We start from the raw sequence: 15,611 nt of genomic DNA on the forward strand, positions 1-15,611 counted from the left end.
AGTTTAGTCAAATTGTAGTACTATACGTTACGTGCATCTCAATTATCTATACGAGCTTTGAGACAAATGAGCACATCGTACGATGTGATATAAAATTATTTACCATATTTATTAATGATAAAGTAGAATTATAGGAATAGGCTAGTATATACAGGTTGTATAAACCATGCCGTCAATGTAAAGGAAAACCTACGATTTTTTAATATTGTGTCAGTAGTTAAATTAACTGACAAAATTGAAGGACCATGTGTTACGTATTATACGTTTTTGTTTACACAGTCCCAAATATTTGGAAACAAACTTCTGTAGTGGAAGTTGTGTTGCTGACATGGATGCAATATCCGGAGAAGCAGTTTTGCGAAGGAGGGTTGGCAAGGAAGGTAGTTCAGCCACCAATGAAGAGGATAAACATGACGAAAATGAAGTTACTGGGAAACTTCAATTCTCTGAAGAGGAAGAAGACGATAAAAGCAAATCCGCAGAACAAAAGGAAGGTGACAAAGAGTACGAAATAATCCAAGGTTCCCATTGGCTGACAAGGATAACCTATCTAAGGAGTATAGCATTCATATATGGTAATGCAACTATGTTAGTCTGATATTGTGCGTAATAGAGCATGGCTTAAAATTAAGTTCATGGTAAATGGTCCATTTCATTAGAAACAAAATACTTTTTTTTTAATAGTTTGAAAAACAAGGGAGATCCTTTTTTTCTATTCTTATTATTTTTACCATAACAGTGTGAGAATTAAGGGGACCGGCTGATCAAAAGATGAAAATCTTTATTAATTGGGTTATTGCACAGAAATTTATGCCAGGAGTTAAGGACACCATATACATCTTTCCTAACCCAAAAAAACTAATCTGCAACCCTTTCATGTTTTGCCCCCCCATCTCCCTTTCAAAAAAATTGATAATTTTGAAATGACTACTATAATAATTGCTCTACATGAATGAAATTAATATGGTGGAAGGACCTTATCCAGACCTTCAAACTAATAGAGAGAAATTTTAGTTAAAGTAATTAGTTTGTGGAATTTTAATTTCGATATCTTTTCCCACCCCGTCCCCCTTCAAATAGGGGGGGAAAAAAAATTGGCAAAAATTAACCCTTTCAGATATTAAAAAAAACGTTCTATTTCATCAATCAGGCAGATTTAGACATATTATGTGTGAATTTTCATTGAAATTCATTAAGAAGTTTTGGAGGAGTAGAAGTTTGAAGGTATAAAACTTAGGTTTTGAGATACGGGCCGTCAAAGTTTTCACTAACTTTGAACCCCTACATACTAATATAAATAAGGGATATCATGGCATTTCCTTATTTAGCTTTTTAGGCTTGAATGTTGATGATATTTAGAATAAAATTTATTCATATTCAGTCATATATGTTGATGTCCACTCATATAATCCTCTGTCTTCTGGCTCCTGGTCCCCACCTGCATTTTAGGCAGGTTATTACATTAGGGTGTCATAGCTTGCTTACTTTGTAATTCTTGCCTTTTCCTAGCTTCCTGAAGGTGTTTGGTTTGCTTGCGAGGACATGGCATCTCAAAAATAGTATAACAGCTTGTCAAATGACAAAAGGATTGATGGTGGCTTGCAGTGGAGCGTATCACTAAATTTTTGTCTACTGTTTATCGCTTTCTGAGGCATCTTCCCATTCTGGGGTCAATATATAACCTCTGGTACAGAGACAGAGTTGCCAGAAGTCACTAGGAATAGCACTCAATCATTACAAATTATTGTTATTTATTGCAATAATATATATATTGTAGTGACCAATACGTATCATAGGGCTGAGATGGGGTCGAGTTGGGGGGAGGAGGGGGTTTATTTGCCATAACTACGATAATAAGGCGAATTTTGATTAAATACTCCACATACAGACTGTCGATTGCCATACGCAGATGTAGACATTTTTTCCCAGTTTTTCATTTTTTCCCAATTTTCATCGATTCTTGACCAGCCGGTCCCCTTAAGGGTGGTAATTTCAAATTACCACCCTTAATTCTCACACTGTAAAGATTTTGGTAAAGAAATACACATAAACTCTAAACCACTGGTCCAATTTCATTGAAATTTGGAATACTTGGGTTTAATGGGTCAACAAATGATTTGTCAAATCACTTGTGTATGTCAGAAACAATGTGGAACATCTCCATCATACCAAATTTGCCATTTCATGGTAACTATGAGTATGATCTATCAAGATGTCAATTTAGAGATGATCATCAGAAACCCACAGCACTGCCCCAAACGACATGCATTTTATGGGTCAACAAATCACGTGACTCCAGAGCATGTCAAAAACAATGCAGGACTTTCCTTTTATACTATTTTTATTAACGCCTATCATGTAACATGCTCCAATGTATTGCATGTGCAGCTAAAAGAAATCTACTATCACATTAAAAAGTGCATATATAGGTGCCTTAGCCCTTACCCTTAGATTGCCTCTCAGTACACTAACCAGTCAGTACTGCAACTATTCTAAAGACCTAACTTAAATTTATGATTACGTTGAAATTGGTGAATTATTTTTTACACCAACTTACTGATATAGAAAAATGAATAAAGTATTTGTACTTTCAAAGGAGTTATTTTGTTTAATCATGTTATCTATAATGATAATCTGAATAAACAGCCTTATTTCAACAGTTCATGTCTATTATCATCATGAAATCCAGAAGAAAATTTAAGTCTTAGTCTCTAGACCTCTACTAGTCTTGAGACTTCTCATGGTCATGGACATGGTCCATGACATGTAATACTGCCCATATTATTAATAGATATTTAATATACTTGAATTCATAGCCATAGCCAACTATGTAATAGGCAGCATAGCCTTTCCAACATCTTAAAATTCATACCATAACAATGTAAGTATTATTTGTGAACAACACCCTGTACAACTACTACGAGTAGTATCTCCGACGTGTCCACTAAACGCTTATCTATCTCTTCACTTACTAGTATAGCCATCCCTTCTCTCCCTCGTTCTCTCTTCACTCCTGAGATCCTCCCAACTACACTCCCAAACTCAAACTCACCCCTCCCTTTCAATTTAGCTTCACTCAATGCCAACACATCCATCTTTCTTCTCACAAACATACTGCCTATCTCTTCCATTTTACTATCATCTGTACCACATCCACACACATTAAAAGACCCAAACCTTAGGGTACTGGTTGGAAAACTCCTAGACCCTCTTATGCCTTTACTTTTTTTAGGAATGTTCCCTTTGGGGCTACAGGGAGAAGGATGCCTTGACCTATCACCGTTCCATTTTTATCACCTCATGATTCAGGTGGAAAGACTTGGTGGCAGTATTCTTTTCCTCCAGCAAAGAAAGGAAATAAATATTCAGAGAAATGGTACAGGACAGTAACAAGAGTGGGGGGACAGCAGAATGGAGGGACAGCTGCAGTATAATAAAGTAGCATCATTTCTCTATGAACAGAGATTTCCTCTACCACAGACAAAATAATGTATGGCTCTAGTTGTAGGACACCCCATATAGACCCTAATTATCAGCTGCATACTACTTAGTAGCTTTTAACCCTACAATAACATGCAGGCAACACCCCAGATGGAGTATTAATAATAATAATAATAATAAAATAATGATAATAGTAATAATAAAATAATAAGAGCATCACTACACCAGCGAAACTCGTGGCAATAATTATCACATTTGTTCTTTCCTATAACCTAGGAGATAGAACTTGGCACCCCACAGCATATATCAGTATCCACTGCAGTGTTTTAATCATGGCAATCATATTGGTTACTCATTTTACATATGGTGTGGGGGGAAACAAATTGGCTTTGACAATCTTCTTTGCTTTGCAGCGGTTGCCTTCTTGGTTGCATACCATCAGAATAAGCAGCTGATTGGTGACAAAGGGCTGCTTCCACTCAAGATGCACATGGAATCCCTGAAGAAATAGTAAGTAAGATTGTTTGCTTTCCCAGGTATTATGGGATAAAATTGAAAAGTGCACATTAATTGAGACTATCATTGGACAAAGTATCACTCCATAAAGATGTTTACATAACTCAAAAGAAGTTTTTGTTTATGTACATTATATACATTAATTGAGACTGTTAATCTGCAGAGTATCACTCCTTAAAGATGTCTACATAACACAAAAGAAGTTGTAGTTATGTAAACCATAGTTTTCAGTTCATATCTTTGAAATTACACTTCTGACACCTGATTATATTTTCTGATAATTCATCATTTAGAAAGTAACTGTTTGATAAATAACAGCCAGCATGGATTCAGACGGAAACGTTCTTGCACGACTTACTTGAATTCTACAACAACGTCATCTCTAATTATGACAAAAGAAACAATATAGATTTGATATATTAAGACTTTGCAAAAGTTTTTGATACTGTCCCCACGGAAGGCTACTTACTAAATTAGCTTCACATAAAATAAGTGGGAGCCTGTTAAGTTAGACTAGAAATTGGTTGAATGATCAAAAAGAGAGAGTTGTTTTAAATGGCAAAACTTCTAGATGGAAAAATGTTATGAGTGGAGTTCCACAGGGTTCCGTTTTTGTGCCACTTCTATTCATAGTATATATAAATTATATAGACCACGGACTAAAATCTATTGTTTCCAAATTTGCTGATGATACAAAATTGTGCAGAATGGCAAATGATCACTTAAATCAGTGGTTCTTAACTGTTCTTTTCCTGCATGCCCCCCTTGCATCTATAGACCCCCCTTGCAGGGAGGGGGGTCAATACATTGGAAAACTTGTATGGGTGGGAGACTTTTGAAAATAAAGAGTTAGTAACGACGATACTTCTGCATTATCTCATAAACTTACCTCTACATTACTGACCCATTTCTTGTCAAGAAAATAACACGTAACTGGTCAAATTTCTACTTTCCTCCTGAGCCTCGCGTGCGGCCCTCCCCCCCCCCCCTGAAAATCACTTATGCCTCCCTAGGGGGGTGCACCCCCTAGGTTAAGAATCACTGATTTAGATATTCAAGAAGACTTAGATAAAGTACAGCAATGGTCTGAAAAGTGGCTAATGAAATTTGACACAAGTAAATACAAGGTTATGCACATAGGTAAAAATAACAGTAGGCCTAAGTATAATTACAAGTTATTTGGAAAGTCATTAACAAAAGTGGATAGTGAGAAGGATCTTGGGGGTAATTATCAGTAACGATTTCAAATCGTATGAGGAAGCAAATAAGATTCTAGGACTGATTGCACAATCTTTTGACTTCAAAAGTCCATCTCTCATTAACAAGCTATAAATCATTAGTTCATCCACATTTGGAATATGCTGTTTCCGTATGGTCACCGAATCTCATTGAAGACATTGACAGATTGGAAAAAGTACAATGGCGAGCCACAAAACAGATTCCAAATATAAAAAATAAATCATACGAAAATCGACTAAAACATATGAATCTGTATTCCCTAAAAAAGCGTAGACTAAAGGTGACTTGATACAGGTCTTTAAGATTCTAAAGGGGATTGATATCAAAAGTGACAAAATTTTTACACTGAATGAGAATCCAACAAGAAATAATGGTCTCAAACTATCAGGAAATAGATTTAATTTGGAAGTGGGTAGAAACAACTTCGCCAACTGTGTAGTTAATGAATGGAATAAACTTCCTGCAGAGGCAGTGCAATATAGTTTAGTTCGAAGATTTAAGATTTGTTTAGATAAACATCTAAGCAAGATGCTGTAATGACTGCCATTTATTTTATATTATTTGTTTATTTGTTTAATATTTGCTTGATTTTAATTTATCTGTCAATTTATTATTATTTACTATTTACCTGTTAGTTTATTATTTAACTATACCTATGCATATATTTATTTTATTCATTATCTATATTATCATTTTTATCTTTTTATATATACATATACATAAACCAAAGGATTTTCCCCCCCTTACACGGGGGGTAGCCAAAAAGTAAAAGGCATAGAAACCACTCCCACCCATTCCATCCCCTACATATTCCACTCCCTTCCACCCTCCTCCCTCCCTCTCATCTTGGCACCTCTTGGATGATGGGTCCTCCCTGCATCCTGTCCACTGCCCTGGGTCAGAAGTAGTGTTGCAAGACACAGCACATCCACAGCAAGGCCGCTTCATTAATTTAATCTCAAACACATTCAAACTTCTCTCTTCCTCTCTTATGTTCCATGTTTCTGCCTCATAAAGTGCTGTTGGCACAATCACTCCTTCATATAACCTCCTCTTAGCATCCATTCCCAGATGTCTATTTCTCATTACACTTTTTAATCCACCAAGGCATTTAATTGCTTCTCTCAATCTACATTCTACCTCCACCCCCACTCCTCCCTTTCCTGCCACATTCGCACCCAAGTATCTAAAACTATCCACTTCCTCCAGTCTCTCTCCCTTAATACTCACTTCCAGCCTGCTGTCACTCTCTCCCCTTGTACATCTCATTACCTTACTTTTGCCCACATTTATCTTCAGCTTCCTTCTTTCACACACCTTCTCAAACTCTGTCACTAACTTCCTCAATCCCTCCTCTGATCCTGCTACAAGCACAGTGTCGTCAGCAAACAACAACTGGCTTATTTCCCACTTTTCTCCATTTTCTTTAACCATCTCCAATCCCTGACACACTAACTTTGTATTCACATCTCGCACCACCCCATCCATGTATAGCTTGAACAACCAGGGTGACATAGCACATCCCTGATGAAATCCCACCTTTACCTCAAACCTTGCTCTACGAACGTACAGTGACTGTCAGGGAATGCCCGGTAATGCCCGCACGCATCCTTATATAGGTGGCGCTGAGGGAAAACGTATTGTACCCACCCAACATCCCCCCTCCAAGATAATGTGTGCTAACAAGAACACATTGAGCTGACGAATGTGACGTACAGTAGGCCACAAGGCACAAGGAAACGAAAGTGGCCAGGCATACAAAGAAACAAAATAGAATACAGTTCGTCACAACTGTGAGTGCAATGGGACAGTGCCCGTTATACATTACAATGGGCGTACGCTACATTAGATATAGTCATTTAGCCACCCTGGGTGCTTCGTTTGTCTTCTCAGGCGTTGCTGGGGTGGAGAAGGAGTTGATGGGGGCTCGGTTGTTAAGGTCACCTCGTTCCGTGCCTCTGGTAGTGCTCGCGCGGAAGTAGGCCTAAGGTGTTTCCTGTTCCTGAGGCTAATGCGGCCACTCCCGTCGAGTCTGATGGTGTATTGCCTGTGAGGGAGCGCCTCCACTACCATGCCCGTGCGATCCCACACATCGGATGCCTGGTTCTGAACCCTCACGCGGGTACCGGGGGCCAGGGGTTGGAGGTGTCTGGGCGTGCTGTTGGCCATCAGGGTGTTACCAGCCTCCCCCATCTGCACCTCTCTCTGGCGAAGCGTTCCACCCTAAGGTGCCAACGGGCCGTGGGCACCCCGTCGCGCAGCTGTCTGCCGGCGGCAAGTTGGGCGGGGGACTTGTTTATTGTTCGCAGTGGAGTGTTGAGGTACTGGAGCAAAGCGAGGGAGGCTTTATCGGTGTCCAATGTCCCACCGCCGCCCGTGTTGGTTCTTATGATTCTCTTGGCTGATTTTACTGCCGCCTCTGCTCGCCCGTTCGACTGGGGGTACTGTGCTGACGATAGGCGTGCTGTGACGCCCCAGTCCCTAAGGAATTCAGCCATTTCCTCGCTCGCCAGGTTCGTACCTCCGTCGGTGGACAGTTGTTCCGGGGCACCCCATCGCGTGAAGTAACACCTCAATTGGGTTTTGATTCTTTGCGATGTGGCACCGGAGGGGAAGTGGGTAAGCTCCACCCAACCAGTGAGCCTGTCGGCGTACGCCATGTAAGTGTTTCCCTCGTGCTGGAACATGTCTGCCACTGTAGATTGGAACGGGTATTCTGGGGGCGGTGTGATGACGAGTGTCTCCGCGGGCTGCGAGGGGGCGTGTGTTTCGCATGACGTGCAGGATGCCCTGTAGTGCTGCAGGTCTCCCTCCATTCCGGGCCAGTATACGCATTGCCTTGCCCTCCGCAGCATCGAGTCGAGCCCCTGGTGCCCGGCGTGTAAGTTCGCAGCCACCTGTGGGCGGAAGGACTCTGGGATCACGAGGCGTACACACCCCTGTTCGAATGTGTACGTTACCAGGTCCTGGATAACTGCCAGCCTGTCTCTTACGCCATAGAATGGGCGCAGGCAGGTCACCTGTTGTGATTTGTGTTGGTGCCAGTCCGCGGCTAGCACTTTGGCCAGCAGTAGTTGGTACACGGGGTCGTTGGCGGCGAGCTTTCTCACCGCTGACTCATCCAGGATGTGACTCTCGTATCCTGCTGTGGCAATCACCGCAGCTGCGATTGCTTCGGCGAGGTCCTCGTCCAGGTCCGCATCAACGTCCGATGGGGGGCTTCTGAGGGTCGGGTACCTGGATAGAAAGTCCGCCGCGGCGTTTCTCTTCCCGGGCAGGTATTTGACCTGGAAGCGGTACTGCAACGTTCGCTCCTTTAGCCGGAAGAGTCGCGGGTTGACCACCTCTGATAGAGCTCTGTCCCCCAAGAGCTTGGTGAGGGGGCGGTGGTCGGTGACAATTGTGAGGTTCGGGCATCCCAGCAAGAACAGCCTGGCTTTCTGGAGGCACCACGCCACGGCTAAAGCTTCTCCCTCTACTGCGGCGTAGCCAGCCTCAGCAGCAGTGAGGTGGCGGCTGCCGCACAGGGCCAGGCGCCAGCCCGCCTTACAGCAGAAGGGGGCAACAGCGGATGAGCACTGGCAGTACTGCTGCAGGATGACGAATCCGATACCTTCCCTGCTCCAGTCCGTGATGGCTACTGTCGGGCGTGTCTTGTCGTAGTACGCCAGGCCGTCCTTGGCCAGCTGGCATATGGTGTCCTGGGCTCGACGAAACTTTTCTTGCAGTTGCTCGTCCCAATATACCGATCTGCCGCATGGTTTTTTCAGGAGCTCCCTAAAGTCGTTCATGATTGGGGCCGTAGTGAGGAAGGGGGCGAGCTGGTTCACGAACCCGTACCATGACCTGATGTCCGAGATGGAGGGCTTGTCCGGCATGCTGAAGTTCCTGATGGCAGCAAGGCGTTCATCCGTGGGTTTATATTCGTCCCAGCCCAGACGGAAGCCCACGAAATCGACTTCCCTCCGAGCGAACTGAAATTTCTCCGGCTTCAGCGTAATCCCCTTGGCTGCACATGTCGACAGGAACTCGTAAGTGTGCCAGAAAGCCTCCTCGATGCTGCTGTCGTAGAGGAGGGTGTCGTCGACACACTTGTACTTTCTCGTAATGCCCTGAATGGCATCGTCAAAACGCTTGGTGTACGCGTCGCCGGCGGAGCAGTGGCCCATGGGAGTACGGCAGTACCTGAACCTTCCCCATGGGGTGATGAAGGTGGTGAGACTGCGGCTTTCCTTGTCCAGTTCGACCTGGTGGTACCCCCAATAGGCGTCTGCTACTGTCTTGAAGGAGTGCTTGGGGACTCCAGAGACCATGTCAAAGGGGGCGGGGGTGTGGTGCGTCTCCCTTCGGCACGCGGCGTTGAGGCGCTGATAGTCCACAGTGCGCCGAGGTTGGCCAGACTTCTTGGGTACCACCACCATGCGGGCGCACCACTCCGTGGGCTTCCCTGCCGGGACGGGCTCGATGACGCCCCGCTTGATGTCCTCTTCTAGCTGGGCCTTCACCTCGTCCTCCCAGTGCCTCGGCACCGACGCCGGTCTGTGGCAGGCGTGGGGGATGGCGTTGGGTGCCAGGTGGATGTGGTGGGGCTTGCCCTCCATCACCGGCAGAGGATTCCTGGTGGTATTGAAGGTTGTGGCCGAGAAGTGTTGTAGCAGCCACTCCTCCAGCCGTTTCGTCTGCTCCTCATGTGGCGGGAATGGCATTGTCTCAGGTCTCATAGGTGGCTGACCGAACTCAGGAGCTGTACTTTCTGCCGTCAGCGTCCGCACCGCCGGCCGGGAGTGGTGGGGGAAGCTGGCGGGCACTAATCCTAGCTCCTGGCACGCGCTGAGCGACAGGAACAGCGACTTGGCAGAGGGTATGATGTATACGTCTTGCTCTGCTGCAAGGCCACCTAAGGATATGGTGCACCGGCACGATCCGAGGCATTGTAGTGGCAGGTCTGCCACGTCCCGCAAGGCCGCCTGCCCCCGCAGCTGCGCGGGTCTAATGCGGAGCCTGGACAGCAGAGCCTCCCCGGCGACGCACACCTGGGCGCCGGTGTCTGCGATGGCCGCGGTGCGGTGCCTGGCTCCCCCTCCATGCGTAACTGTTACCTCCACGGTGGGTTGGCGGGTTACCTGTGTGCCTGCTATTGTCACGGAGCCTGAGATGACGTTGGCAGGCGTGGCGTTGTTGGGGCGCTTCGAGCTCCTGCAGCACCTCTTGAAGTGGCCCCGTTTCTTGCATCCGATGCAGTAAGCTTCCCTGGCCGGGCAAGAAGCCTTGTCCAGGGCGTGTGTGGTACCGCAGTTCCAGCAGGTACGCGAGGGCTGCGCCTTGCCATCCGTGGTGGCCGCAACGTCAGGCGGGCAGTTCTCGTTTTCGATGACCTGTGCGGTGCCAGCCACACGACCGGGTTCCCGCCATGAGCTCTCGTCCATGGCGTGCCGGCGAGCCGCCTCGTACGCGGAACACATGGCCCTAAGGGCGTCAACGCTGTCTGTAAAATCGCACACTTGGTACACCTGCCGTTTTAACACCGTGTCACATAGTCCTACCGTAAGCTTTTTCAGGAGCAGGTACTCTGAGAGGTTGCAATTGCACTGGGGACACTGAAACGCACAGTCATTAGCTTTCTGAGCCCCCCTTATGAAATAGTCACTGATGCGCTCGTCCTGCCCCTGGGCAATATTAAAGAACTCGGCCCACTGTACCGCTTTGTTCGAGGAGCGGAGCACTAACTTACCTATGGCATCTAACGACTCCTGTTGTGTTAGGGCGTCCCACTCAGCGAGGGTGAACCTGGCGTCTATCGCGCGCTGCAGTAATGGAGTACAGAGGAGCCTGATGTGGTGGACCGCATCCTGTTGTGGCCATTTACATAGAAGGAGCCAGCATTCCATTGACCGTCTCCAAGACCTGAAGGCTGCCGGCGTCATTTCCAGGTCACATTTCTCAGGAGTAGCCGAGGGGGGTACCCGAGATGTGGGTGATGTGTTGCTGTGGGCGCCAAGGGCCGTCATGTTGGCCTGTGGCGTGGTGATGGTCCAAGGCGTCGAGCGTGGTGATCGGCGAGGTGGGGGCATCTTGAGCAATCGTAGGTACTTGAGAACTCACTGCGCCATGTTGGGTCCTTGCTCTACGAACGTACAGTGACTGTCAGGGAATGCCCGGTAGCACTCACGTCAAAAGTGAGGCAAACCAGTGAATAGTTGCCAGATGTCGCTAGTCATTTATAGAATCGTCCTGTTTTCAAAAAAGGATGTGTTTGTTGGATAATCATTTCACTTTGTGTTAAACTAATAATTATCAATTAGACTATAGGTACCGTTTATTTTTGCTAATAGAAGTACGTTTATCTGCAAACATATAGTCACGTGCAGGGAGAGTGGTACGATGCATTGCATGTAGCTATATAATGTAGGCCCTTGTGGACACTTAGTTGTAAGCCGAGGTTTTTAATATATACTATAATAAGGAGCAATGTGCCTCTGTGTATACTTCTTTGTGTGTGTGGTTGTGTACGTAATGTCTGACAAATAAGAGATACGCCGGAAAAACACAAAGTGAAATGATTATCCAACAAACACGTCCTTTTTTGAAAACAGGACGATTCTATAAATGGCTAGCCTCTTCAGTACGGACTTAAATCTCACGGGCAGCAGCCAATGCCAGCCGTACGACGTGTCGTAATAATACTCGCATCATAAATATAGTCACCGCTTATATTGATCGTTCTCTCTTTCACCCGTGAATTTTGATAACCATAGAAAATGTGATTACAGACAGAATAGAAAGAATGTCATTATGGAGGGACGCCTACAATAAATATAATGAAGGCGCCGATATAGCAGCCTCGCGAATACACACTCCTCATGACGCCTACGTATGCGGCACCGTATGGAAGGGGCTAGCGACATCTGGCAACTATATGTTTGCAGATACAATCATACACGTACTTCTATTTGCAAATTCCTGCACAGCGCTATCTTATGGCATCATTATCATATTTGAAATGATATACCTAACTAGAACTAGAATAAACGTTACCTATAGAGTCTAATTGTTAATTATTAATTTAACACAAAGTGAAATGATTAATTATCCAACAGACACATCCTTTTTTGAAAACGGGACGATTCTATAAATGGCTAGCGACATCTGGCAACTATTCACTGGTTTGCCTCATTTTTGACGTGAGTGCTGCCCGGTAATGCCCGCAATCCTCCTTATATAGGTGGCGCTGAGGGAAAACGTATTGTACCCACCCAACAATTCACTCTCTCCATTTCTAATCCTAACACAAGCTCTAATACTCTCGTAAAAACTCTCTAGCTCTAGAATTAAATGTTTGGACACATATACTTGTCCAACTCTAGAAAGAATGAGTGAAGAAAGATTAGTAAAAGAGGTGTGGAAAGCAGAGGTGTATGGAGTGAACATGAGGGCAACCAGGGATGAGATGGATGGATGGATGGATGGGGTAAAAGGGTCATTGGGAAAGAGGGGATGTCTGTTGAGGAAGGAAGGGGTGAGTGGAGAATGGGTGTTGCTGTGATGCATGGAAGGGAGTGGTCGGGGGATTGGGAGTGTGAGGGAGATGTGTGAATGATATTTTGACACAACCTGAAGGAATTTCTCCCTGTCTTCTCTTTTTCTGCATGAGGGGACAGAGATGGAGCATCATTGATTAAATGAAGAGGACTTGCTGAGGATGTGATCTGTCTTGTTGCATTGCTTCTGACCTAGGGTAGTGGGTAAGATGCAGGGATGACCTGTCATCCAGGAGGAGCCAAGAAAAGAGGGAGGGAGGGATGATGAATGGGAGTTGAGTATGTGGGGATGAAATGGGTTGGAGTGAATTCATGCTTTTAACTTTGGCTACCTCCCTTGTAAGGGGGAAAAAACTATTGGTATACATAAGTATATATGAGAAAATTAGTATACTTGTCATTGCCAGGGAAGGGAGGAATTATTTAAAAAAAAAATAATAATAAAACAGTAAAAGAAAAGAGTAACTTCATTTCAGCTCAGGTGACAGCTGGTGGAAACGCATTATAAGTGCTCCAACATTACTGTGGCTTGCTGAACCATGGACACAGGTAAGCAATTAGCTTTAATGAATAATAATATTAGTAATAGTAATATTGATCTATCTATATACCAAGGGCTTTTTCCTCCCTTACAAGGGAGGTAGCTAGGTCAAAAGACATGTACCCATTCCCACCCCTTCTACTCCCATCCACCGTCCTTTCCTTCCTCTCATCTTGGCTCCTCATGGATGATGGGTCATCCCTGTATCCTGCCCACTGCCCTGGATCAGAAGCAATGTAACAAGATGCAGTACACTCACAGCAAGAGCACTTCATTTTAATCAGTGACATCCCCCCCCCCCCATCTCCATTCCCTTGTGCAGAAAAGACTAGGAGAAATACCTTTGGCTGCATCAAAATATCATTCAAAACCACTCACCCCTCCCATCCCCTACCCCTTCCCTTCCTTGCATCAAAGTATCATCAGTACACAGCCATTTTCCACCAACCACTATCTCCTGCTTTTTCCCTCCCATCCTCAACTGACATTCCCCTCATGCTCAGTGCCCCTTTCACCCCATCCAACCATCTCATCCACGGTCATCCCCTCAAGCCCATTCCATCCACCTTTGCCTCTTTTACTAATCTTCACTCATTCTTCCCATGTCTCTGAACCATCCCAATACTCATTCATCAACACTATCTGCCATCTACTTTCCAACCCCCCCCTCCTCATCACCTCATTTCTCATTCTATCAAACCTTGTAACCTCTACCATACTTTTTAACCATTTCATGTCAAACACATATAAACTTTTTCTCTCTGCCTTCCTTAAATTTTAACCACTTCACTACGGGCCAAAATCTCGCGGGCAGCATTAGCTGCCAGACGTACGATGTTTCGTCATAATACTCGCATCATAAAAAATAGTCACCGCTTATATCGATCGTTCTCTCTCTCACCCGTGAATTTTGATAACCATAGAAAATGTGATGAAGACAGTTTAGAGAGTATGTCCTTATGCAGGGGCAACTACAATAAATATAATCAAGATGCCGATATGGCAGCCTCGCGTATCCACTTGCTCCTCATGCCGCCTATGTAGGCGGCACCGTATGGAAGGGGTTAAGGCTCTACCCTATACAGTGTTCTTGGCACAATCAGCCTTTCATATGATCTCATCTTTGTATCCATTCCCAGTTGCCTATTTCTTATGGCACTTTTTTAATCCACAAGGCATTTACTCACTTCTCTCAATCTAATTTATCTCCACCTCCCAAATACCTAAAGCTATCCACTTCCTCCAGCCTATCTCCTTTAAGACTTACTTCCAACTTGCTGTCATACTCTCCATTTGTACACCTCATTACCTTACTTTTACCCACATTTACCTTCAGCTTTCTCCTATTGCATATCTTCCCAAATTTTGTCACCAATTCCCTTAATCCTCCTCTGACCCTGTCACAAGTGCTGTATCATCAGCAAACAACAACTGGCTCGCCTCCCACTTTTCTCTATTTTCTTTAACCATCTCCAGTCCCCTACACAATACCCTTGCCTTCACCTCCCGCACCACCCTTTCCATGTACACATTGAACAGACATGGTGTTTGTTCTGCTGCTACCAACATTTTCAGTAATTCCTCAGTCACTTACAATTTTCTTCACTTTCTTTTATCCTCTTATAATTGTAAGTCACTCATCTGTAGGCCCCATGCCTCTTTCGTAATGTATGGTTTAGTTAAGTTCCATTACTCAGTATGAAGGCGTATTAGATTTGAACTTAAACTTTTCTTCATTTTCTTCATGAATTCTTGTACAATGTCTTGTCTTAGGTACACCAGAGGATTCCCCACCTTGGATCCTCTTACACCCACCAAGCCAAGTAAATATACACACACACACACTTTCGTCGAATGGACAGCGAGAATTGGTGTACCAAAGAAAAAGGAAAATCTACGTGGATCTCAACGTCCAGGAAGTGCCTTATTGTATTTATAGGGAAGGGGAGTGCTCGTGGAGTAGTGGGGGAGTGATAGGGAAGGAGAAGGGAAGGGATTATTGAGGGAAATGAGGAAGAGGAGGACATGGTCCAGGAGGCCAGGCGTCTTGTAAACAATAGGCGGACCGAGAATAATGATTTGGTGATGACGGGATCAACAAAAATGTAAAGATTAGAAGTATAGATAAGAGCAGCACACTGGAAGGTGATGATAGTAGTTTCCAGGGATTTAAAGAGGGTGGGGGGGATACTAACCTCCCCCGATTGGCAAGACTAGAGAAACTTGATAAGATGACCAAACATTCGGAAAACAGGTTCGGTTACATAGCCAAAATTGCGCAGAGTGGAAAAATTGGAAGAACTAGAGAAGGCGAACAAAAATTTAACTAATGGAAT

General features: G+C 44.7%; 1 protein-coding gene across 1 annotated transcript in view; it reads left to right on the forward strand.

Moving 5' to 3' along the window:
- The first annotated feature begins 270 nt into the window (after positions 1-270).
- The window catches only part of LOC143040216 (lipase maturation factor 1-like), a 75,405-nt gene continuing 60,064 nt past the window's right edge, over positions 271-15,611 (forward strand). Inside the window, exons 1-3 of the mRNA XM_076210904.1 lie at positions 271-575; positions 3,855-3,951; positions 13,211-13,283. Of these exons, the coding sequence (XP_076067019.1) occupies positions 329-575; positions 3,855-3,951; positions 13,211-13,283 (417 nt within the window). The 5' untranslated portion in view covers positions 271-328. The remainder of the gene's footprint in view (positions 576-3,854; positions 3,952-13,210; positions 13,284-15,611) is intronic.

The sequence above is a fragment of the Oratosquilla oratoria genome, chromosome 28 (assembly GCF_046742065.1).
Source record: "Oratosquilla oratoria isolate Oo_2021 chromosome 28, ASM4674206v1, whole genome shotgun sequence".
Taxonomy (NCBI): Eukaryota; Metazoa; Arthropoda; class Malacostraca; order Stomatopoda; family Squillidae; genus Oratosquilla; species Oratosquilla oratoria.